General features: G+C 41.1%; 1 protein-coding gene across 5 annotated transcripts in view; it reads right to left on the reverse strand.

Moving 5' to 3' along the window:
• LOC110544702 (solute carrier family 22 member 19-like) overlaps window positions 1-25,358 on the reverse strand; it is an 89,535-nt gene that overhangs the window by 48,113 nt on the left and 16,064 nt on the right. For all 5 annotated transcript variants that reach the window (XM_060385975.1, XM_060385980.1, XM_060385968.1 and 2 more), the window contains exon 2: window positions 8,173-8,276. In XM_060385975.1, the coding sequence (XP_060241958.1) occupies window positions 8,173-8,276 (104 nt within the window). The remainder of the gene's footprint in view (window positions 1-8,172; window positions 8,277-25,358) is intronic.

Here is a 25,358-nt window from a genome sequence, read left to right on the forward strand (position 1 = left end):
TCTAGGTTTTTTCCTTGCATGGGCCTTGGTTGGAGTGTCAGTCTCAGAAAACACCCATGGGCCCAGATTTTTTGGTTCTCTTGCTCTCCTTGTGGAGCTCCTGTCCTCTCCAGGTCTTACTATTTCCCACTTCTTTCATAAGATTCCCTGCACTCTGCCCAAAGTTTGGCTTTATATCTCAGCATCTGCTTTTATACCCTTCAGGGTAGAGCCTTATGTTGGGAAATTTTTCTTTTTGGTACCTTGGAGCCTGGAATCCTTTTTTCTTGTATATTTCTATTATTCTTTTATTTCATCTTGTCATGGCATCCTTGATTTCTTGGATGTTTTGTGTTTTTAAGTTCTCTTTTACTTTTTCTTTGAGATAGGTGTCAATTTCTGCAATTGTATCTTCAGCTCCTGAGAGTCTCTCTTTCATCTCTTGTATTCTATTTGTGATGCTTACCTTTGTGGTTACTGATCTTTTCTCAAAGTTCTCCAGCTCCAGGTTTTTCTCTGTGTTTCCTTTATTGATTTTTTATTGATTTATTCTTTATTCTTTCTTTATTGATTCTAATTCTGTTCTAATTCTAATTCTAATTCATGTCTTTCACCATTTCCTTCATCTGTGTGGATTCCTGTCTTTACATGATGGCATTTATTTTTTTATTTGTTTCTTCCTCAAGTACCTCTATTTGTGTGGCTACATTTGTCTGTATTTCTTTGTGAGCTTTTTTGTTTTCTCTTTCTGTGCCTCTAATAACTCGATTAGCATAGCTTTAAAATAATTTTCCTATATTTCTAATCAATTAAAATATCCATTCATTTTCAGGGTTGCTGGTGAAGCCATGATGTCCTGATTTTGTTGAATGTTTTCTTAAACCTCCATTTAGCCATCTGATGGTTACTACCCTTTGCTGTTTTTCATGGAGCCTGTCCGGCAGACTGGATCTATTTGTCTCTGGAGTCTGGAGTATTCTCTAGGTATATTAGAGAGGTCCACCAGTTTAAGAGTGGGTGTTGGTATTTCAGATGCACCTAAAGAGGAATGTCGAATGTGCAAGTGTGCAAGAGCAGGAGTGTGTGCAGAGGTGTGCCTGCCTGGAAGGGTGGAGTATGACTGAGTAGCACAAGTGCTGGTTTTGGTACAGGCACAGTTTGTGCATGAGCACAGTGAGCAGGTGCCCTGAATGGCTCAGTGACCCTTAGGCCTAGAGTACAATACCTAGATCTGGAGAGCTCAGATCTGTCTGGGCTGTGCTGTCTTGGTTGTAGGAATTGTTTAGCTGGACTCCCCTGGGAGACTCAGAGAATGCGGCTTCAATGTTGAGAACTGTGTCCCAAAGATCTCCATGTTGTCCACAGGGAGGTGGGGTGGGACAAATCCAATGTCTGGTGGCTAGTGTAGAGGGACCCCCAATCTGGGTCTCTGTAGGCACTCTCTAGCAAATGCACTCACATGCAGGTATGTGTGGAAATCACAGTGGGCCCACAGTTTTCTATTATCAGATTTGAGTCCCTTGTTTGGCCATTAGAGTAATGAGGCCCCTTCTCTGGGGTTATGCACTCCCCATGGCTGCCACAACTGCTGCAAAACCCTCTGAGCAAGTGAAGGTGCAGCTGAAAGTGCAAGGGATGGATAGTTCGCCACCCTCAGAACCTTGAAAATATCCACAGTGGGCCTGGATCTAATCTGTCCCAGCTCACAGGTTGTTCCCTCTAGCCTGGCAAGCCTCAAACTTGATGCTCTGTTTGCCCATACAAGCACTAGTTTTAGAGTTTCAGATCTTCTGCCACTCAGAAATGGTGTGTACTGGTCACCGCTGAGGTCATATCTATTCTATTTCCCCTACTCAGTTAGAATTAAGTATTCCCCTGGGCCCTTCTTGTTACTTAGCTGCTTGAGGTTCTGTGGATTGTAGCATGGTTTTCATGTGCTTTGTTATAGCTAATATCCACTTAAAAGTGAGTACCATGTTTGTCCTCTGGGTTTGAGTTACCTCACTCAGGATGATCTTTTCTACCTGCATCCATTTGCCTGCAAATTTCATGATTTCTTTGTTGTTGGTAGCTGAGTAATATTACTTTGTGTAAATATATTATATATTCTTTATCCATTCTTTGGCTAGGTAACATCTAGGTTGTTTCCAGTTTCTGGCTATTATGAGTAAAGCTGCTATGAATATAGTCTTTGTGGTATGGTAGAGGGTTTTTTTGGGCATATGCTCAGGAGTGGTATAGCTGGGTCTTAGGATAGAGGTATTCCCAATTTTCTGAGAAACCTCCTGATAGTTTTCCAAAGTGCTTGTACAAGTTTGCACTCCCACCAACAGTGGAGGAGTATTCCCCTTGGTCCACATCCTTGCCACTATGTGCTTTATCTTGAGTTTTTTATTTTTTGCCATTGTGATGGGAGTAAGATGGAATCTCAGAGTTGTTTTGATTTGCATTTCCCTGATGACTAAGCACATTGAACATTTCTTTAAGTGTTTCTTAGTCATTAGAGATTCCTCTGGTAAGAATTCTCTGTTTAGCTCTGAACTTCAGTTTTTAAATTGGGTTATTTGGGTTTGTTGTTGTCTACTTTCTTGAGTTCTTCATATATTTTGGATATTATCCCTATGATGTAAGGTTGGTGAAGATATTTTGCCATTCTGTAGGTTGCTATTTTATCCTTCTGAAAGTGTGCTTTGCCTTAGAGAGGCGTTTCAGTTTCATGAGTCCCCATTTATTAATGTTTATCTGAGTACCTAAGCTGTTGGTATTCTGTTCAGAAAGTTGTATCCTGTGCCAATGTGTTCAAGGTTATTCCCTACCTTTTCATCTATCAGATTTAGTGTATCCTATTTTATGTTGAGGTTCTTGATTCACTTGGACTTGATTTTTGTGCATAGTAATAAATATGCATCTAGTCATCTCCCTGTATGTCTTCCTTATTACTTAGTCTCTCTTAGTCTAAGGACTGTAGCATTGTTATCCTTCAATTTGCACACATTATCCACTTATAAATGAGTATGTATTGTGTTTGTCTTTCTGGATATGGATTACCTATACCCAAAAGACATTACATCCTATCACAAAGATACTTGCTCAAACATGGTCATAACAGCTCTATTCATAATAGCCTGAAACTGCTGAAAAATTATATGTCTCTCAACCAAAGAATGGATCAAAAAAATCTGGTACATTTACATGATGTAGTACAACTCAGTCATTTAAAACAAGAACAAGAAGTTTGCAGACAAATGAATGAAGGTAGAAAAATTACTTACAAAAAAAGAAGCTGGGGCAAGAAAAATGGTTCAGAGGTTAAGAGTACTGTCTGCTCTTCCAGATGGCCTGAGTTCAATTCCCAGCAACCACAGGTTGACTCACAATCATATCATGAGATCTGGTGCAAAGACCTACATGCTGGCAGACACTATATATATAATAAACAAAAAAAAATTTATTTTATTTTTTAAATTTTATTTTATTTTTTATTATTAGTTACATTTTATTAACTCTAAATCCAGCTGTATCCTGCCCCCTTATTCCCCCCAATCCCAACCTCCCTCCCTCATCTCCTTCTTGCTCCTTTCCAAGTCCACTGATTAGGGAGGACCTTCTCCCATGTAATCTGACCCTGTTTTATCAGGTATCTTCAGGACTGGCTGCAAAGTCCTCCTCTGTGGCCTAGCAGGTCTGCTCCTCCCTTGTGGTATGAGGGGGTCAAAGAGCCTGCCATTGAGTTCCTGTCAGAAATAGTCCCTGTTCCCCTTACTAAGGAAAACAAATTGGTTACTGAGCTACTAAGGGCTACATCCGAGCAGAGGTTCTAGGTAATATTCATACACAGGACAGGGAAATAGAAAAGATATAACTAGTGGCTTGGGGGAAGGTGGGGAGAGGAATAGGAGGGCTCACATGGGAATAGCATGGAAAAACAGAGTACTGGGAGAGCCAGCTGAAATTGGAGGGCAATTCAGGGGCAAGGTAGAAACCTAGAACGATGGAAACTACAAGGAATCTATGAGGGTGCCTCTAGGCACAAGCCTGCTACTAATGGGATATGGAGCCTGATGCAACCATCTCCATAACCAGGAAAAAACTCAACTGGAGGGTTTGGGCCACCAGTTCAGCCACAAAACCTTTCAATAACAATCTGTCCTGCTAGCATGTTGTGCTGAGTCAGATATTGTGGGAAAGGCCAAACAGTTGCTTGTCCACTTTGTGATCTAGTACACATGAGGGATATGGCTGCTGAAATTGCCACAAGACCAGAAACCAGAGGTTAAATGACCCAGAAACCTTGGATAGGCAAAAACAATGTCAATAAAATGATGCCTGATGATATTCTGCTGTATTAATTAATTGGTGCCTAGCCCAATTGTCTTCAGAGAAGCCTTATCCAGCAATCGATAGAGGCAGATGCATAAACCCACAGCCAAACATTTGGTGAATTTTGAGAATCCCTCTGAAGAGGGGAAGAAGGATTATAGAAGCCAGAGGGGTCAGGAACATCACAAGAATCATAGAATCAACAAACATGTCCTTATAGGGACTCACAGAGACTGAACTGCAAACCAGAAAGCCTGTGTAGGATTGACCCAGGCCCTCTGTATATATGTTATATATATGTAGCTTGGCATCTTAGTGGGATTACTAGTAGAATGAGTGGGTGCTGTTTCTGACACTTTTGCCTGCTTTTCAGACCCTTAATCTCCTACTAGTTTGCCCCTAATATGAGGGGATGTGCCTAGTGTTATTGCAACTTGTTATGCCATCTTTGGTTAATATTCCTGGGATGCCTGCTCTTTTCTGAATGAAAATGGAGGATGAATGGATAGTGAGGGAGGTAATGGGAAAGATAGTGGAAGTAAAGGCCAGAGGGAGGAAGAAGAAACTGTGGGCAGGATGTTATACCTGAGAATATAAATTAAAAATTGACTTTAAAGATAGAAAAACATGCCTCCATACAACAAGGACATTTGCTTAAGTATATTCATAACAGCTTTGTTCACAATAGCCCGAATCTAGAAACAACCTAGATGTCCTTCAACCAAAGAATGGATAAAGAAACTGTGGCACATTTACACAATAGAATACTACTCAACTATTAAAAAAAAAGAAATCATGAAATTTGCAGGCAAAAGGATGGGAGTAATATCATCCTGAATGAAGTAACCAAGACAAAGAAGGACACACACACACACACACACACACACACACACACATTCATGTGGATTTTAGCCATAGAGTGTAGATAAGCATACTATGAGGCATAGACCCAAAATGATAAATAACAAGAAGGATCCAAGGGACAATGCATAACTCTCACTTAGAGGGGGAGAGAGGATAGACAGAGGTTGTGGCTAAAGAGAGGGACCTAGGTAGGATAGAGGAAACAGAGAGTTAACAGGGTAGAGATTAGATCTGGGGCAAACAAGTGAAGACAAGAGTACAGAAGGCCTGTAGAGAAAAGAGAAATGAGGATCAGGGTATTTCCATGACAAGCTGGAGGTCTAAGTAAGGGCAGGCTCTTAGGAGGCTATGAGGAGAATTCAAACAGAGACTGAAGAGGCCACTCTCTTATTAGATAAGTCTCCTAACAGAGGGAGGGGAACACAAACCCACCCACAAAAACTTTGATCCAAGATTTTTCCTGCTTGCCAGATGCACAAGGATAAAGATAGAGTAACTAGAGTAGAGATTGAGGGAATTCCCAACCAAAGATCCACTCTATCTGAAAGTGCCAACCTCTGATATCATGAATGATACTTTGTTAGCTTTCAGACAGGAGACTGACAGAGTTGTCCTCTGAAAGCCTCTACCCAACAGTGCCTCAAAACAGATGCTGAGACTTACATCCAAACACTGGGTGATGCATAGGGTGTATTATAAAAGAATGAAAGAAAAATGTACCTAGAGGTGGCAAGAGCACCACAAGATGAACAACAGAGGTAACTAATCAAGACCCAGTGGGTCTAGCTGAGACTGGAGCATCAACTATGCACATACTGGGCCTAGCCCTCCTACAAATATGTAGTAGATGTGCAGCTTAGGCTTCATATGGGTCTTAGAGTAAGGGAAGTGGGGGCTGCATTGTACAGGGACTCAGTTGCCAGCTTTTTGATCACTTCTCCTTGATGGGGCTGTCTTGCACAGGGGAAGAGGACATGCTCAGTCCTGATGCAACATGATGAGCTGGGGTGGATGGGAAAAGGAGATTACCTTTTCTGAAAAAAAAGGAGGGGAAAGGGGATGTGGAAGAAGGGAGTATGGGACTGGGAGGGGAGAAGATTACAAGGATGTAAAGTGAATAAAACTTTTAGGGGCTCAAACCAAGCTTAATGGTTTTGTCTCATGACTGCCTGTGGATCCAGGTGTAGAAGTCTCAGCTACATCTGTAGCACCACATCCACCTGCATGTTGCTCTGCTTCCCACCATGATGGTGATGGATAAAACCTCTGAGCTATAAGTCAACTTCAGTTGAATGCTTTCCTTTATAAGTGTTGCATTGGTCATGATGTCTCTTCACATCAATAGAAACCATAAAAAAGACAGAAGTTGGTACCAGAGGTGGAGTATTGATGTGATAGGCCTGACCATGCTTTTCTTTGCTGGAATGTGGATCTTGGAACTTTGGTGTAGGAAAGCATTCCAATGCTTTACATATGCTGTCTTAATGAACCAATGTAGCAGAAGCAAGAAAGAGAGCGGTCTGATTCTGATTTGAACAGTGGGAATCCAGCTCAAGACATTTCAGACAAGACTATTAGGATGTGTCTTAATGATCATTCTAGGGATTAATGAGGCTATTTTCTACCCTTGTCCAAAAAAATCTGCTTGAGCATAAATTGAAAAGCTTTGTATTAACAGTTTTGGCAGAGGAGATTTCCAGACTATATTCCTTGGTTATTAATGGCCAGTCTCATACAGCACTGTAATGAAAAGCAGCAAAAATGAACAAAAAATATAACATTTGGAAAGGAAAAGAGCACCAGGAAAGAGTTCAAAGAAAATCCTGGTCCCAAATAAGGGAAAGGTTGTGATGACCTTAAAAAACAACAACAACAACAAAAAAGACACCAACACATAAGCTTCTAACTTGTGAAAGGAAATTAAAGAAAAGCTTAGGGACAGGTGTGGTGGTAAAGTTTGTTTTTTATCTTAGAACTTGAGAGGCAGAGGCAGAGCCAGAGCCAGGCATACCTTTGAGTTTCAGGCCAGCCTGGTCTACAGAGCAAGTTCTAGGAAAGCCAAGCATAGGCAGTGAAGGAAATCATGGAAAACAGAAATGTGGGGAAAATGTGTTTAAATAAAGGGGCCATGTTCCAGACCCAGAAAGCAACAAAACTTGTTAGCTTTGATCATGTGGTTCTTACTTTAGAGTCAAGGATATACGAAAGGGGTTTTGTAATCTCCCTCTACAATTGAGTCAGGCTATTGAGACCAGGCATATAATACAGGTGTCCCTACACGGTGGTCAATAGTGGCCATACTGTGAAGCTGTGGATGTGACACTTGGATTGCCTTAGAGACCTCAAGATGTTGGAGTTGCTAGAATTGTAGGTACCTGCCAAAGAAATATGCTAACAGAGTGAACCACCCAAAGAAAAAGAAGTGGGCTGCAGTCAACAAAGCTGAAAGGAGGTGGAGCTCTGAGGAGCCCTTTCACAACAGATATGAAGATGCAGAGTTTGGAGTTTGCCTGGCTGGTTTTTGGTCTTGCTTTGGTCCAGCATTTACCATACTTTTTGAGTTGAATGAAATAGCTTTTGTATTATGATATGACTGCAAGCCTTTGGGAAACAGAGAGTGGAAGTGGCTTATATGGAGTGGCATTATTACATTTGCCTTTGTAGGATTAGCAGTTGTTTTGTTGGATGAAGCATATCACTGGATTTCAGGCTTCCAAAGCTCAAGCCAGGCCTAGTGTATCTCTCTTGATGTCGCCTGTGGATCCATATATAAAAATCTCAGTTATCTCTTTCACACTATGCCTACCTGCATGTTACCATGCTCTGCCCCATGATGATAATGAACTAGACCTCTGAAATGTAAGCCTGCCTCAATTAAATACTTTCCTCCAGAAGAGTTGCCATGGCCATGGCTTCTCTACCCAGCAGTAGACACCTATATAAGACACATGACTTGTAGCTGATGAACATATTGTTATGTAGAGAAAGGTATAAAGAACAGACACTTACCTGTCTGATATGTAGCCACCTAGGATACTTCCTGTCAAAATGCCAAATAAGATCACAAATTTAGCGACTGATCTCAATGCCTGAGATCCACACACCAGGTCCCACTGGAAGAGAAAAACAGCATGGTAGTCTGTTAGTTTAATTTGTTCAAATTCTTCAACATGATCTTCCCCTTCCACTGTACCAACCCTCTTCTTTCTCTCCAGCTTTCCTTTTCAACATCATTTGACTTATACCATTCAGTGTCACCTTAAACAAACTGGTTTCCAGGAGTCCTCCTAGACTGCTGTAGGTTGTATTAAGTGATTTCTAACCTATGTCAAGAAGCTCTCATATGTGGTCATATATGATTTGATATCATTAACATTTTTTTTTACTGGATCCTATATATCAGTGTACAACCTCCTCAATGGCTCTTCTTGGATAGAGCTTGATCATTGTTTTGTTTTATTTATTTACTTCTATACTTGTGGCAAAAGTCTAAGGATACCTACCACTCAGCCCATGCATAGGTAAAGTGTATTAGCAATTACTCACCTTCTGGTCTATAAAAGAATATAAACTACTCGGAGTTATTTGTCTTTATTTTTTATTTTTTTGGCTGTACTCTGTACTAAATCTTGGTCCTTACTTGTGCTACAGATGCAAGATGCATTTTGTCATGAACCTACATTTCTAGCTATCACTGTTGCATGTAAAACCTAGATATTTCAAATTTTAAATCAAAGCTAAATAATGTTGACTGGTCACAACACATGGACACTTTACTGAAACTAAATTGAAAGATGATATTTACTCCTTTTAAATACATTTTATTATTTATTCTTAGGAATTTCATATATATATATGAAACACATACACACTGCACTATAATAATATTATACCTACAAAAACTTTACAACTTCCTCTAAGATGCCTGAACACATATGTCTCCAAACCTCATGTCCTTTTTTTTTTTATATTCTACTGTTTGGTTAATGTTGACTATATGTTCACTGGAACATAGGCAACCTAGTACTGGCCATACCTCTAAGATCTTTTGCTGGTGTTGTACAAATTACCACTGTTCCTTTGAGTTCATCTATAAGGACATTTCCTCCTCTTTCAAATTCTATTTTTGTTATTAAAATTTTTAACTAAAGTATAATCACACAACTTCCCTTATGTGATAGCTTGAGTAGGTACCATAAACTCGTGTTTAAATATTTTGCACATAGAAAGGGATACTATTAAAATTGTGACTTAGTTGGAATAGATACAGCCTTGTCGGAGGAAGGGTGTCACTGTAAGAGGCAAGCTTTGAGGTCTCCTATTCTCAAGCTATGCCCAGTTTGGGACACAGTCTCCTTCTGGTGTCTGCAGATCAACATGTAGAACTCTTAGCTTCTTATCCAGTACCATGCTAGCCTGCATGCCACCATGTTTCCCACCATGATGATGATGGACTAAACCTCTGAAACTGTAAGCCAACACCAAGTAAGTTTTTCCTTTATAAAAGTTGCCATGGGGGGGGGCGGAGACAAGATGGCGACTAGCACACACAATTTCTGAGCTGTGGAACAACTAAACTTCTGAGTTGGTGAATGGAAGGACCTCTAACCCAGGAAAACAACGGTGAGGCTTTCTAAACAACCGGGAACATCTCAGGAGGTGAAAACTTTGGTCTCTGGTCACCCGGGGACTAGTGTGGGGAAGGTGAGAAACGATCCTTTGATCTCGTGGCATTCCCCTCCCCAAGACCTCCTTCCTCCTCAGCACAGCGGCACAGTGGACACGTCTTTCCCAGAGCAGACCTAACTGCCCCGGATCTACAGCCACTGAGGCGGAGCTCCAAGCCCTTTAGTGGCAAAGGCCAGCAGTAAGTGTCTCAGAGTTCCAGATTCACATGTCGGCTGCACCATCCTCCCAGGGCCTGAGTCTGCTAGACGCCATACTAGCTCTGCAGGATTGCCACCACTGACGGTAGGGCCTGCCCAATCCCACAGTGACAGAGAATATGCTATATACTCACCAAAAACAGGCAGAAACGCCATACAAGCTAGACACACCAGGGGCTGGGCCTCCCAAGCTTGGAGAGCACAGTGAAGAGACCCCAGGACTTCCCAGAAAGCATTGTGACTAGCGACCCAGTCTCCAGTTACAGCGCGACTTTCTAACCTGGCAGCAGAGCAGCACTGAGCTGGCGGGGCACAACAGCCCTCCAGTTTAAGACTAACCAGGGCCAAACCAGAGAACAGAGAGCCTGGTTACCCTAATCCCTACTGACGTGATCACCCTGAAATCTCCAGCTGGAGCAAGACCTCAGAACCTGGCAGTGACAGCAGCACAGAACGGGCAGAGCACATCAAAGAAGCAGGGCCAAACCAGAAAGCACAGAGCCCGGATACCCCGATCTCTGCCAAGTGACCTGACTGTAAGTGAGTGTACCTTTGAGTATCTGCAGATCCCCAGATCCTGGGTCCTTCTAAAACAGAAGCCAGGCTTTGAACCCCCTCCCACCCACATACCCACTTTGGGAATCAGAGGAGCACTAGGGACATTGAAGTTCCTGCTCTGTGGGTCTAATTGAGGAGTTAAGGCAGTTAATTCCAGAAATTGTACTGCAATCATCACTAGCACCTGTGAAATATACAGTGCAGAGCCCCTCCCACACACTCAAGGGTTCAACATTAGCCATCACTCTGTCCCTTGAGACACATGTCCACGCACACTTACACACACACAACACACACACACACACACACACACACACACACACACACGCACGCTTGCACTTGCCCCGTTTGCGCCTGCGTACTTTTCTCCCACAGGTACAGCTAGCCCTCAGCACATGCTGAGAGTTCTCAGCTTCCTGAAGAACTCTCCAGATGCCAGAGAGAGACAGTATCAGTCTGATCTGCAGAATCCAAAAACAAACAGGGAAGGTTTCAGATAAGCCAATGGCCAGGGGTAGGTGAAAGAACGCTTCCAACATAAATCAGGACATCATGACTTCACCAGCAAACCCCAAAGTCGATGGATACTCCAATTCATCAGAATCATAGGAAAATGATTTTAAAGCCATGCTTGCCCAATTATTTGAGGCTCATAAGGAGGAAATGAACAAATCTTTCAAAGAGTTGGCCAGTCACTTGGATGTAAAGAAAGAAGAAATAGACAAAATCCTTAAAGAAACACAGGCAAACATAGCCAAACAAATAGATACACAAGTAGAGAAAAAATTAGTGACATATAAAAAGGAAATGAAGAAAGAAATAGAGGCCATCGTAGAGAGACAGGAATCCAAATTCAAACAGATGAAAGAAATGGTGCAAGGCATGAAAACAGAATTAGAATCAATAAAGAAAACACAAAATGAGAAACCACTTGAGCTGGAGAACTTGGAGAAAAGATCAGGAACCACAAAAGTAAGCATCACCAACAGAATACAAGAGATGAAAGAGAGAATCTCTGGAGCTGAAGACACACTTGCAGAAATTGATACTTCTCTCAAAGAAAAAGTAAAATCAGAAAAGTTCCAATCACAAAATATCCAAGAAATCAAGGATGCTATGAAAAGACAAAATCTAAGAATAATAGGAATTGATGAAAAAGAAGACTCCAGGCTCCAAGGTCCAGAAAATATTTTCAAGAATATCATAGAAGAAAATTTTCCCAACTTAAAGAAAGAGATGTCCATAAATATACAAGAGGCCTACAGAACACCAAATAGACTAGACCAGAAAAGAAACACATCACGTCACATCATAGTCAAAACATTAAATCTACAGAACAAAGAAAAGATATTAAAAGCAGCAAGGGAAAAAGGCCAAGTAACATATGAAGGTAGACCTATCAGAATCACACCGGACTTCTCATCAGAAACTATGAAAGCCAGAAGGGCCTGGGCAAGTATCATGGAGACTATTAAGAGATCACAAATGTCAACCCAGACTACTATACCCTGCAAAGCTTTCAATCAACATAGATGGAGAAAATAAAATTTTCCATGACAAAACTAAATTTACGCAATGTGTATACAGCAAACCAACCCTACAGAAGATACTAGAAGGAAAACTCCAATCCAACAAAAACAAATTCACCCAAGAAAACAGGGATACAGATAATATCCCAACAAAAATGAAAAGAAAACAAGCAATGAAAGAGGGTAAGATCACCAACTCTATTGCAAAAGGAACTAACATGCATTGGTCACTATTATCTATCAATATCAATGGACTGAACTCACCAACACAAAGACACAGGCTAACAGAATGGTTAAGGAAACAGGATCCAACATTCTGTTGCATCCAAAAAACACACCTATGCAACAAAGATAAACACTACCTCAGAGTAAAGGGCTGGAAAACTGTTTTTCAAACAAATGGTTCCAGAAAACAAGCTGGAGTAGCCAAATCCATTCAATGGAAAAAAGACAGCATCTTCAACAAATGGTGCTGGACCAACTGGATGTCTACATGCAGAAAAATAAAAATAGATCCATATTTATCACCCTGCACAAAACTAAAGTCAAAGTGGATCAAGGACCTCAACATAAAACCAGATACTCTAAATCAGTTGGAAAAAAAAGTGGGGAACAGCCTAGAACTCATTGGCACAGGAGACAACTTCCTGAACAGAACACCAACAGCACAGGCTCTAAGAGACTTTGAACTTTGGACTTTTAAACGTTGTTGAGACTGTGGTAGACTCTGGGGACTTCTGAAGTGGACTAAACACATTTTTCATTATGTTATGGCTACCATTCTATGGGGGAGGAGAGAATAGAATCTCTTGCATACTGCATGGAAGCATCACCTATCAATAAAAAGCTGATGGCCTCTTAGATGAGGCAGGACATAAGAGGTGGGAGTTCCAGCAGAGAGAGATGAACTATGGCATAGAGTCAGAAGCAAGAGATTTGTCTTAGACTCTAAAGAAGTAAGACATATGAAATGGAGGACAGGTAACCAGCCATGTAGCACATACAGAATAGAATAAACAGGTAAATAAGTTATGAGCTAGTAGCAGAACCAGCCAAAGCTTATGGCCTAGGCATTTATTAAAAAACTATTAAGTCTCAGACTCATTATTTCTGGAACTAGGGCATGGAAAACGCAGTTATAATAGTTACAAACGGCTTACCAAACCTAGGGCAAGAACTTACACAGAATCCAAGGTTAGGCACTAGATTCAGGGATTAGACCAAAAGTTTCAGAACACAGAGCCTGCCGCAATGTCCTGTCATCTGAAAAGCTGGAGACTAGGTAGAAATACCTGCTTCAGTACAGAGCTGGGAAGGGTAGGCAGCAATCCTGGCCAAGAGCAAAAGATGGTTCCTTTAGAATCCCTGACTTGCAGCAAAATCTGTTTCAGGATAAGAGCTAGGACACTTCCCGGAGTTGTGCTGCAATTCACAGGCGCAAGGATTTAATACAAGGAATTAAAAGGAACAAGACACATAAAAATGCAAAATGCAATGACAGGGCATTTGGTTACCATATAATTTTGTTATGCTTACCAGCATACAAATAATCATATTTTCAGTAATAATTGCAATTTTATATATCCTCTTTAAGAGAGATTAGAAGAAAACAGACTTAGAGAAGAAAAAGACTAAAAAATTAAATGCTAAATTAGAGGCCATAGAACAGAGATTAGAAGATTTTTAAATTCAGAATAATCTTCAGAGGAAGAAATGTAAAATAAAACATGGAGGCAAGCCTTAGAGGAGTAACTACAAAAATTTATAAATCAGCATGAGGAAAATGCTTACAAATCAGAGATACAAGAGAAAGAAAGAAATGAAAAATAGACACAAACCTTAGAACAAAAATTAGAAAAGTTATAAATAAAATTGAGGAAGAAACTAAGACAGAGACAGAAGAAAGAATGTCAGAACTTACAGCACCACCTTGTAACAAGACTTTAAAAGGGCAGTCTGTATCTGTTAAAGACTTAAAATGATTTTCCAAGCCTTGATTAGGGAATTGGAAGGAAATGAAGGATATCTACAGAGTTATCAAGAATTCAGGTGGCAACCTATAGAGACACAAGATTAAAAAGATTTAAGGAATCAGTAATGGCCTAAGGCTTACATTCACAATATGACAAATAGATATTTAGTAACTGGGGCACTCTTATATTTATGGTTGTGAGCCTAGCCTTTAACACCAACAGCACAGGCTCTAAGAGCAACAATCAAAAAATGGGATCTCATGAAACTGAAAAGCTTCTGTAAAACAAAGGACACCGTCATGAAAACAAAACGACTGCCTACAGATTGGGAAAGAATCTTCACCAACCCTTTATCTGACAGAGGACTCATATCCAGTATATATAAAGAACTAAAGAATCTGAAAAGCAGCAAGCCAAGTAATCCACTTAAAAATGGGGAACAGAGCTAAACAGAGAATTCTCTGTAGAGGAAAACTGAATGGCAGAGAAGCACTTAAAGAAATGCTCAACCTCACTAGCCATTAGGGAAATGCAAATCAAAACATCCCTGAGATTTCACCTTACACCCATGAGAATGGCCAAGATCAAAAACTCAAGTGACAACACATGCTGGAGAGGTTGTGGAGAAAGGGGAACCCTCCTCCACTGCTGGTGGGAATATAAACTTGTACAACCACTCTGGAAATCAATCTGGTGCTTTCTCAGACAACTAGGAATAGCACTTCCTCAAGATCCAGCCATACCACTACTGGGCATATATCCAAAAGAGGCTCAAGTACACAAAAAGGACATTTGCTCAACCATGTTTGTAGCAGCTTTATTTGTAATAGCCAGAAGTTGGAAACAACCCAGATGCCCCTTAACTGAAGAATGGATGCAGAAATTGTGGTACATCTATACAATGCAATACTACTCAGCAATGAAAAACAAGGAAATCTTGAAATTTGCAGGTAAATGGTGGGACCTGGAAAGGATCATCCTGAGTGAGATGTCCCAGAAGCAAAAAGACACATACGATATATACTCACTCATATAGACATACAACATAGGACAAACCCACCAAAATCTATGCATCTAAAGAAACCAAGCAAGAGAGAGGACCCTAACTAAAATGTTCAATCCCCACCTGAAAGGCAAAGAGGATGGACATCAGAAGAAGAAGAAAATAGGAAACAACCTAGAAACCTGCTACAGAGGGCCTGTGAAAGCCAGAAGAAGAAATCAGGAAACAAACTAGGAACATACCAGAGAGGGCTTCTGAAAGCCTCTGCCCTGCAGACTATCAAAGCAGATGCTGAGCCTGATGGGCAACTGTTGGGCAGAGTGAATGGAATTTTAGGTGAGAAGTGAGAAATAGTAAGAGCTGGAGAGGACAGGGTCTCCACAAGGAGAGCAACAGAGCCAGAAAATTTGAACACAGGGAACTTCCCAGAGACTCATACTCCAACCAAAGACTATTCATGAAGATAACCCAGAACCCCTGCACAGATGTAGCCCATGGCAGGTCAGTGTCCAAGTGGGTTACATAGTAATGGGAAGAGGGACTGCCTCTGACATAATCTGATTGGCCTGCTCTTTGATCACCTCCCCCTGAGGGGGGAGCAGCGCTACCAGGCCACAGAAGAGGACAATGCAGCCAATTTTGACGAGAACTGATGGACTAAGATCAGAAAGGAGAGGAGAACCTCCCCTATCAGTGAACTTGGGTAAGGGCATGTATGCAGAAATGGGAGGGAGGGTGGGATCGGGAGGGGAGGAGGGAGAGGCTTATGGGGGTATACAAAATTAATTAAGTGTAATTAACAATAAAAAATATGAAAAAAAAACAAAAAAATAACTGGGGCACTCAAAATTGTGTAATTCCAAAAGATTGGAGTGATTTGGTAACAGCCATCTTAGAACTTGGTTCCCTGATACAATGGCTAACATGGTGGAAAGATAAGGCTTCAATCATTGGAGCAACAAAAAAAGACTAGAGGCATTGATATTGTCAGGGATTAATTACTAGGTGAAGGTTCATTATCTGAATGGAGAATCCAGATTACTCTTGATGATGTTGTCCTAGAACAATATTATACAATAGCCTTAAGTGCTTGGGACATGGCTCTTCAGTAGGGACAAGCTGAATCATTTACAAAGATAAACCAAGGTTCAAATTAATCTTTTTATAAAGATGAAGTACAGCTCCAAACAAAGCAATATCAGATCCAACTGCTATAGAATTTTAATTTAACCTTTAGCCTTTGAAAATGTTAATGCTGGAACAGCAGGGAGAGTCCAAGATGGCAGCACCGGGAGGACACTATGTCTGAAGAGCAGGAGAGCAGTGTCAGTATAACTACCAAGAGACTGAACTCTGGGCCCTAAAACAGCAGTGATTGTGTTTCCCAGGTGAGAGGAAACCCCAGCATGTGGGATCAATTGAGTCCATTCTCAGATCACAGAGCTAAAACCCAGAAGAGATCCCAGGTCCAGCAGGCACTTGGTCGCCAGACCAGAGCCACATGCCTGCATGTCTTGATCATCTTCCCAGGCTCAAATGTGGGCACTAAAACACCAGAGACTGGGAGTGCCAGTCACGTGAAAACTCCACAGGGAAGGAAGCTAATGGGACTGACCTCAGGTCACCGAGTCTTTCCCTGGAAAAGGTCCCGCAGACTGATGGGTGCACAGCCACCAGCCCAGAGAGGGGCTCCATCTGGGAGCACAGAGACCTGCTGTGTGCCCAACTCTATCACAGACAGAACTGTGGGCCCCAGGGCACCAGAGACTGGGTTTCCCTGTCAGAAGAAAACCCCACAGCGAGAGAAACAGCAGGATGGAGCTTAGAGCACTCAGCTGACTCCCCCCACCACACACAGAAAAGTTCTTGGTGGTAAAAGTTCCCAGGTTCCTGCTCAGTCACCAGCTTGGAGCCACCACCTGCCAGCGCCTGAACGCTCTATGTGCCACCCCAAACACCACAGACTGGGTCTCCCTGTTGGGAGGATACCCCACAGTGAGGGAAACTTCTGGCTCTCTCTCAGGACACCCAGCTCAGGAAAAGATTCTGGGTATCCACATGCTCCAGGCTCTAGCCTCCTGCTGCATAAATGAGATCTGTGCCTACCTGCCACTGATTACTGCTTGGATACTGGGGCACAGAACTCCAATCTCAGACCTAGAGAAGCCTGGGATCCCTGAGATCAGCCCCAGATAGTGCTCTAAGGGGCAACCAGTTATCCCTAACTAAACTGACCAAACCACGAGGCATCCAGGTTACAGCAGCAGCTCACTAAATTTATAGCAAGAAACACAGAAGCAGGGCAGCTGTCTCCAGGACTTCTCCAGGTGAGAAGAGAGTCCCTTTGACAAATAAAAACAATAGTTACCACTCATGTCTATACGCCTCAGGTAAGATGTGGCAATTCCTGAGAAACACCGGCCATTCAGTGACCATACCCAAAAAGCTGAAGAGGCCTCCTTCAGGAAAAATCATCTTCCTGCCAAGGGGATTCTAAGCTTCACAGGATTCCAGGAACCACCAGAAACTAACACCCAACACCTAAGACAGCCCAATGGGTAGACGCCAGCGTTAAAGCTCAACCAAAAACAAAACAAAACAAAACAAAACAAAACAGAGCAATATGGCATCTCCAGAACCCAGTTATCCAGGGGCAAGCAACCCTGAACACCCCAGCTTAATTGAAATTCAAGAAGATGACCTTACATTTATGCTTATGAAGAGGATAATAGAAGAATCGAATAAAATGCGTAAAAAACTAGAGGAAGATAAAGTCAAACAGATTATGGCCATCAGTAAAAAAATGGAGGAAGATAGAGTCAAACAGATTATGGACATCTGTAAAGAAATACAGGAAGATGTAGCCAAACAGTTTGTGGCCTTTAGAAAGGAAATATACTTAAATCACTAAAACAAATAAAAGAAACAGAGAATTGTTCAAACATCTGAAGCAATTGAAGGAAAAACAGTAAAATACAGTCAGACAGGTGAAGGAAATCAACAAAACGGCTCAATAACTGAAGATAGAATTAGAGATAGAACTAAAGTAAACACAAATGGAGAAAACTGTGGAGAAAAAGAACTTAGTGAAGGAAACAGGAACTAGAGATGTAAGTGTTGATATAATGTTCTTTTGAAATGTATACACCTTACCCTTGTTCATTCAAATGCTAATTTCTCTTCCCCCCTCTCTGGTTTCAATTCAGACATTGCATTGTGATACTTTTTCTAAGCATCACCTGTTGGTATAATGTTCTCTCAAAATATAGACACCTTACCCTTGTTCATTCAAATGCTGATTCCCCCCGTCCCCTAATCTCTGGTTTCAACCCAGACATTGCATTGTGATACTCATTCTAAACATCCTGTCTCAACTCTTGTGTAAACAGGCCAAAATTAAACAACTAGACACAAAGTTGAGCTGGGAGGAGCCAGAGGACAGGAAAGAGGGGAGGAGCTAGAGGGCAAGAAATGAGCAGGAGGAAAAGGGGTGAGAAGAGAGCTGGGTGAGAGAGCTGGAGGAGGGATCTTGAAACTATGTGGAGATGGACTGGATATAATATTTCACAAAAAGCAAGTATAATGTGGGAAATCTAAGTGTTAGGGCTTGGAGGTTTAAGATGGAGTAACTATTGCCCAGCATTCTGTTCTAGGTTAACTAAATAAACCCAGTCTCTGTGTGGTGATGTGGTTATACAGCTGTTTAGGACTAATAGCAGCTTTACCAGGTGATAATTAATAGTAAATATTATTAGTATCATACAACAAATGGCTCCCAACTAATCTAAGTATCCACAGCCTTTAAATCATACTTAAAGATAATTTGTACCCAGTGATAAAAGCAAAACTAAAAAACTTAAAAACTCCCAGATCAGTTACTGACTCTTTAAGAGAGACTCTTAAAACAGCCAGGAGCAAAAGACAGCCTCCTGTGGGCAGACCTGAGACTTCTATAACAAAACTGATTGCTGCTGAAGTCTAACTGAGGGGTAAATAAGCATGGCTCCTTTATGCTGTGGCTGGCTCAATTGTCTCAGCTCCATAGCCATGGCAGATTAAGAAAGGAACTGAACGCAGACAAACCTCTAAACAGACTTTTGCCTAAACTGCATCTAAAATTAAAAAAAAAAATGCCACAGCAGAGGGTGTTTTCATCTTTTTTGGCTTCATTTTGGTTGTCATATTCATGTATCTGGTGGGAATATGTTTCATGGTGTTGGTTCTTCTCCGTGCCTTCTCCAAGAAAGTTCAAGGAGAAAATGGGGAAAAAGCCAAGGATTGGGGTACTAAGTTACAGATAAGAAAAAGGGCACTCTTCCTAATAATTAGATTAATAATGGCCAAAATTCAAAGTTCCTTGGCTGCAAGATATTTTTCAGCTCTTTCTGGTCAGGGTCTGCCAATCCACTGAAACATCAACTTAAAATAACCAACTGGGCTTTGTTTGTTACAGCGTAAATTGGCACAACAGACCCAACTTAAAACTTTCTTTTCTCTTTGCTTGATTTTCATTTAAAGGCATTGCGTTACAATGATACTGATTTGAAAATATATATATATATATGTGTGTGTGTGTGTGTGTGTGTGTGTGTGTGTGTAAATATCTGAACAATTTGGTGAAGGCACATGCCTTTCTTCCCCACACAAAGTAAAAAGAAATCTCTAAGTTCTGGATCAAGCTTATTTACATACTGAAAGCCAGGATGGCAACTGCTGCTGTTTAGCCATTTGCAGAGATACTCTAAGATTCAAAATGACAAAATTTTCTTTAAGGTTACCATGTAAATTCTTTTTTCTTAATAATAGATGTTATGTCCTTATTGCTCTGAAGGTTGGACTCACATCATTTTTAGGTTTATGTAAAGACAGATAATGTCACACTGCTCTGGAAACTGCCTTATCCTTTTAAACATGAAACATTTTCATGGGGCATTAATGTTGATCATGCCTAGGTAAAAAAGGTACAAGAGGCTTAAAGATGGCAAAGTACATGCCAACTTAGTTTAGTCCTAAAAACTGAAAAATTATATTCATATCTTTAAAAACCAAAACTGTCCTTCCCATATCAAAAAGGGGGCAAGCCAAAGAATAGCCAAAACCAATGTAAAAACCCAGGTACAGGATACCTAGGATATACTTATATGCTAATGCTAAGAGAGTTTATATAAAGTTTGGCTATAAAGGCATAAATGTCCATTCTGTATAAAAAAAAGCGTCAAGCCAACACAATAGCTACTATCAATGTAAAGTCCAGGTACAAGATCCCTAGGATATACTTAAATGCTAGGGGTAAGAGAGTTTATATGCTAATGCTAAGAGAGTTTATATAAAGTTCAGCTATAAAGGCATAACTGTCCAGGATGTATAAAAAAGGGGCAAGCCAAAAAATAGCCACTATTAATGCAAAGCCCAGGTACCAGATGCCTAGGGTATGTTTAAATGCTAAAGGTAAGAGGGAGTTTAAATAAAGTTTGGCTATGAAGGCATAACTGCCCATCCTGTATAAATAAGGGGCAAGCCAAAAATTGCCACCATGTAAAACCCAGGTACAAGATGCTGTAGGGTATGATTAAATGCTAAAGGTAAGAGGGAGTTTAAATACAGTTTGGCTATAAAGGCATAATTGCCCATTCTGTACAAACAAGGGGATAGGACAAATAGCTACAACATATATAAAAATCTAGAGCTTAATCTCAAAACAGGTACAAGATACCTATAGTATACTTATATTCTAAATTAAAAAAGAATTTATATAAAGTTTACTTAAAACATGAATTTTCTATAGCTCAAGGCAACCAGCTTGTCTCTAATGGGAAGCTTCTCTAGGGAAATAGGTAGCAACTTGACCTAATACAACAGGCATGCAAGAGCCCAAAAAGATATTTTAATCTATCCAACCTTGTTTTGATTTCAACATGATAATGATTGTATGTTCAATAATAACTTATATTGCTAATCCCTATACTGGGGAACAACTCTAAAACTAACTGAGACATAAAATATGTCTCCAGCTAAAAATTTCAACAATACTTGGCCAATAAATCCTTGGCTATAATATCCTCAAAATGTATTATGCTAACCTTTTAATTTGCATAGATAAAATTGGCTTACAGTTTAGTTTCATCCTGCACATCTCATACATTTCTAACTTTAAAACTCTATACTGCTTGTAAGAAAGTATATGTTTGCAGAACAAAAGAACTGGATACCAAAGATGCTAGATCAAACCTAACAGAATCATTCTTCAGCATGCTGAGACATTGACACATCTGTTCCAGCATCTTGCATGTTCCAGCATTTTGCTTGTTCCTGCCTCAACTGCTTCAATTGCTTTTTTCTCATCAAAGCCTGCTCCCAAAAGAACTTTGAAGAAAGCTACTAATCTTAATTGTTCCAGCATTTTAGACTGTTCCACAGAGGACTTTTATTAAGCCTGAAATTTCTCAACATTCAAAGACTGGACCATAAACGTTATTGCTTGCTTAATTATCCATTTTCCCCAATTTTATTTGGGCCCCCTACAGGATTTCTACATGACCAAAATGTCAGCTAGAAGAAATCCAGGAGAACGGCATCCAATTTTCCTTAAAGGGGGTTGTGTATGTTTTTGGTTGTTTGCTATGGCTACGAAATTTTATTGTCATTGGGAGATGTTTATTATTAATGGTCTCATTCAAAGTGAAATAAGGAATATACAGGGTTATCTTTTTTTTTTTCAATGCAGTTTATTCAGGAACCTTGAACAATCATCTGACCCTGGGGAAAGCCAGCCCACAGCTTAAATAGCCTCTGGGTAGCCAACCCCAGCGTGTCACGTGGGCAATGCAGATAGGTCCACATACATGGAAGCAAGCCAGATCCTCAGCCTTAGCCAAATGTGGAATTGTTCGTGACAGAGAGCACTCACCATCTGAAAGGTGAAAGGCGGAAACCAGCTCCATCTTTAAGGCATAGCATTCCGCAGCTCTCTACAGTTCCCCCTTTTTGTTTTAGACGCATCAGGGAAGAGTAGAGGTCTGATCTCTGATATTAGAAATAAATTGGGACTTTGTACCGATGTTCATTTAGGTGTCATCCACCCAAAGAGCATTAGACCCGTCCGATACCTTTTTCTCAGAGGCGGGTCCTGGGGCATCGACCCGCATGCAATCAGACATGCTCTTCTCTGGGTCGAAAGCGGCTGACCCTGAGTGCACTGCTTAGCCTCGTATCCTGAGTGTAACATTTTAGCTTTTCATGGTAGCCAACCATGCTTGGGGAGACTGTCCTGCTTCAATGGCTGTAAAGGCCGGAATGGTCATGGCTGCATTACGCTGTTGTGGGACTCTAATCTTGCATATATACCACAGGCAAACCAAGGAGACCAACACCAGAAGGCCTGCTAATGCTCCCATGCCTGCCCATTCCTTCAGATGAATCATGGCTGCAGCAATCCAAGATGATAATCCTGTGGCTAGTCCTGCGTCCACTCTTTTAGAATTTATTGTGACAATGGCCACTCTCAGCTGCTCCATCGTAGTATCGAATTCTCCAGTCCAATTACCTAAAATATAGCTCGACAATTGTTTAGACAGATTTGCAGCACAGGAAAAATTCTCATGTTATGTGCTAGTGCCTCAAAGTCCAGCATATTTTCATTGACAGCCAAGTTGAGCGATTTGCCATAGGGTATCATTTTGCTCCTGCACGAGGTCAATCCTCTGATTGAACACCATCAAGCTTCCTTTTAGTTGAGCATTAATTCCTTTATGTACAACTAAGGCATGGGCTACATTGGCTAAATGATTATTCAGGGTCTGAGCAGTCTGCCCAGTATGACTCATGGCTAATGTCCCGGTGGTAGCTCCAACAGCCGCCAATGAGATGGTAGTAACAATGGTGGCTGTAGTTCCAAGATCCCTTTTCTGTCTGAAGAGAGTCATAGAGTGAGGGGCATCAACGGGCACAGGCACCCAGCGAGGCATGCGAGTAACCACGGCATACCGAAATTTACTAGCATTCCAGCATTGGGCAAAAACCCAAGTATCATTACCACAATTACTTGGCTCTATCTGGCTAATAATGAATAAAAACGGGGGATATAAACAAACAGGTGTGGGCTTATAGGAAATATTATGAGAAGACTTAACCCCCTTGTTGGAACATCCTGCATCAGTTCTAGAACTAGCAGTGGTGGTGTCCGAGGTCTGAGTAGGTTCAGGAGACCATTGCCCCCAGGGGCGAGACGTGCTCCATGCCAATTGACTAACTCCATGTTTTCCTCCACTTTTGAAAGTCATTTAAGGTTCTTGAATTATTTTTTTCCCTTTTTTTAAAATTTTTTCATCAATTACACTTTATTCATTCTGTATCCCCCCATAAGCCCCTCCCTCCTCCCCTCCCAATACCACCATCCCTCCTCTCTCTGCTTGCATGTCACTCCACAAGTCCACTGATAGGGGAGGTTCTCCTCTCCTTTCTGATCTTAGTCTATCAGTTCACATCAAAAGTGGCTGTATTGTCCTCTACTATGGCCTGGTAAGGCTGCTCCCCCCCAGGGGGAGGTGATCAAAGAGCAGGCCAATCAGTTTATGTCAGAGGCAGTCCCTCTTCACATTACTATGTAACCCATTTGGACTCTGAACTGCCCTGGGCTACATCTGTGCAGGGGTTCTGGGTTATCTCTATGAATAGTCCTTGGTTGGAGTATGAGTCTCTGGGAAGTTCCCTGTGTTCAAATTTTCTTGTTCTGTTGCTCTCCTTGTGGAGACCCTGTCCTCTCCAGCTCTTACTATTTCCCAGTTCTTACATAAAATTCCATTCACTCTGCCCAACAGTTGCCCATCAGGCTCAGCATCTGCTTTGATAGTCTGAAGGGCAGAGGCTTTCAAAGGCCCTCTGTGGTAGGTTTCTAGGTTGTTTCCTGTTTTCTTCTTCTTCTGATGTCCATCCTCTTTGCCTTTCCGGATGGGGATTGGACATTTTTGTTAGGGTCCTCTCTCTTGCTTAGTTTCTTTAGATGCACAGGTTTTAGTGGGTTTTTCCTATGTTGTATGTCTATATGAGTGAGTACATATCGTATGTGTCTTTTTGCTTCTGGGACAACTCACTCAGGATGATCCTTTCCAGATCCCAAGATTTACCTGCAAATTTCATGATTTCCTTATTTTTCATTGCTGAGTAATATTCCATTGTGTAGATGTACCACAATTTCTGCATCCATTCTTCAGTTGAGGGGCATCTGGGTTGTTTCCAGCTTCTGGCTATTACAAATAAAGCTGCTACAAACATGGTTGAGCAAATGTCCTTTTTGTGTACTTGAGCCTCTTTTGGATATATGCCCAGAAGTGGTATGGCTGGATCTTGAGGAAGCACTATTCCTAGTTGTCTGAGAAAGCGCCAGATTGATTTCCAGAGTGGTTGAACAAGTTTACATTCCCACCAGCAGTGGAGGAGGGTTCCCCTTTCTCCACAACCTCTCCAGCATGTGTTGTCACTTGAGTTTTTGATCTTGGCCATTCTCATGGGTGAAATCTCAGGGTTGTTTTGATTTGCATTTCCCTAATGGCTAGTGAGGTTGAGCATTTCTTTAAGTGCTTCTCTGCCATTTGGTATTCATCTACAAAGAGTATCAAAGAACCTCCATATGGAGATGGCTTCAAATGTGGAAAACAAACCACTCGGGTAAAGAAAATACCCTCGCTTCATGACAGACAAATTCTGTCAAAAATGGGCAAACTTAAATGTAGGTCAAGTTGACTGCTGATCTCTGCCAAGACAGGGTAAGCAAGTTCTAAATAGTTCCTGTTTCACATATATGTCTGTCAAATATTCTGAGCCAGAGGGCTGAAGATGATGCTCCAACATTACAGAAGGTTATGGATGACTATTCAGGCAGCAGACTGTCTCTGTCAAATTTTCATCTTTTGGAAGCTGCTAACATGCACTTCCTATTTTTTCTAATAACTAATTTTATTCCTTCTCAATTCTCTGATGGCGTTGAAGACCAAACAGTCATAGTGCCACAATTAAGCTTTAGTAGGTTAGAAGTTAAAAAATCTTTTCATATAGGTAATACCAATGAGGATAAAAGTTAATTTAGGTATAGAACTTTTAACTTTTCAAGATAGATAGGATAATCAGATATATTCTCCTAAAATACCCTCTCCGTGTACTAAATACACATGGACTAGACATTGCACATGTAGATTTGACCTAACAGTTTTCATAATTTCATAATCATGATTGTATTGAAAGGAGCGAAAGG

This window comes from Meriones unguiculatus, chromosome 1 (assembly GCF_030254825.1).
Source record: "Meriones unguiculatus strain TT.TT164.6M chromosome 1, Bangor_MerUng_6.1, whole genome shotgun sequence".
Taxonomy (NCBI): domain Eukaryota; kingdom Metazoa; phylum Chordata; class Mammalia; order Rodentia; family Muridae; genus Meriones; species Meriones unguiculatus.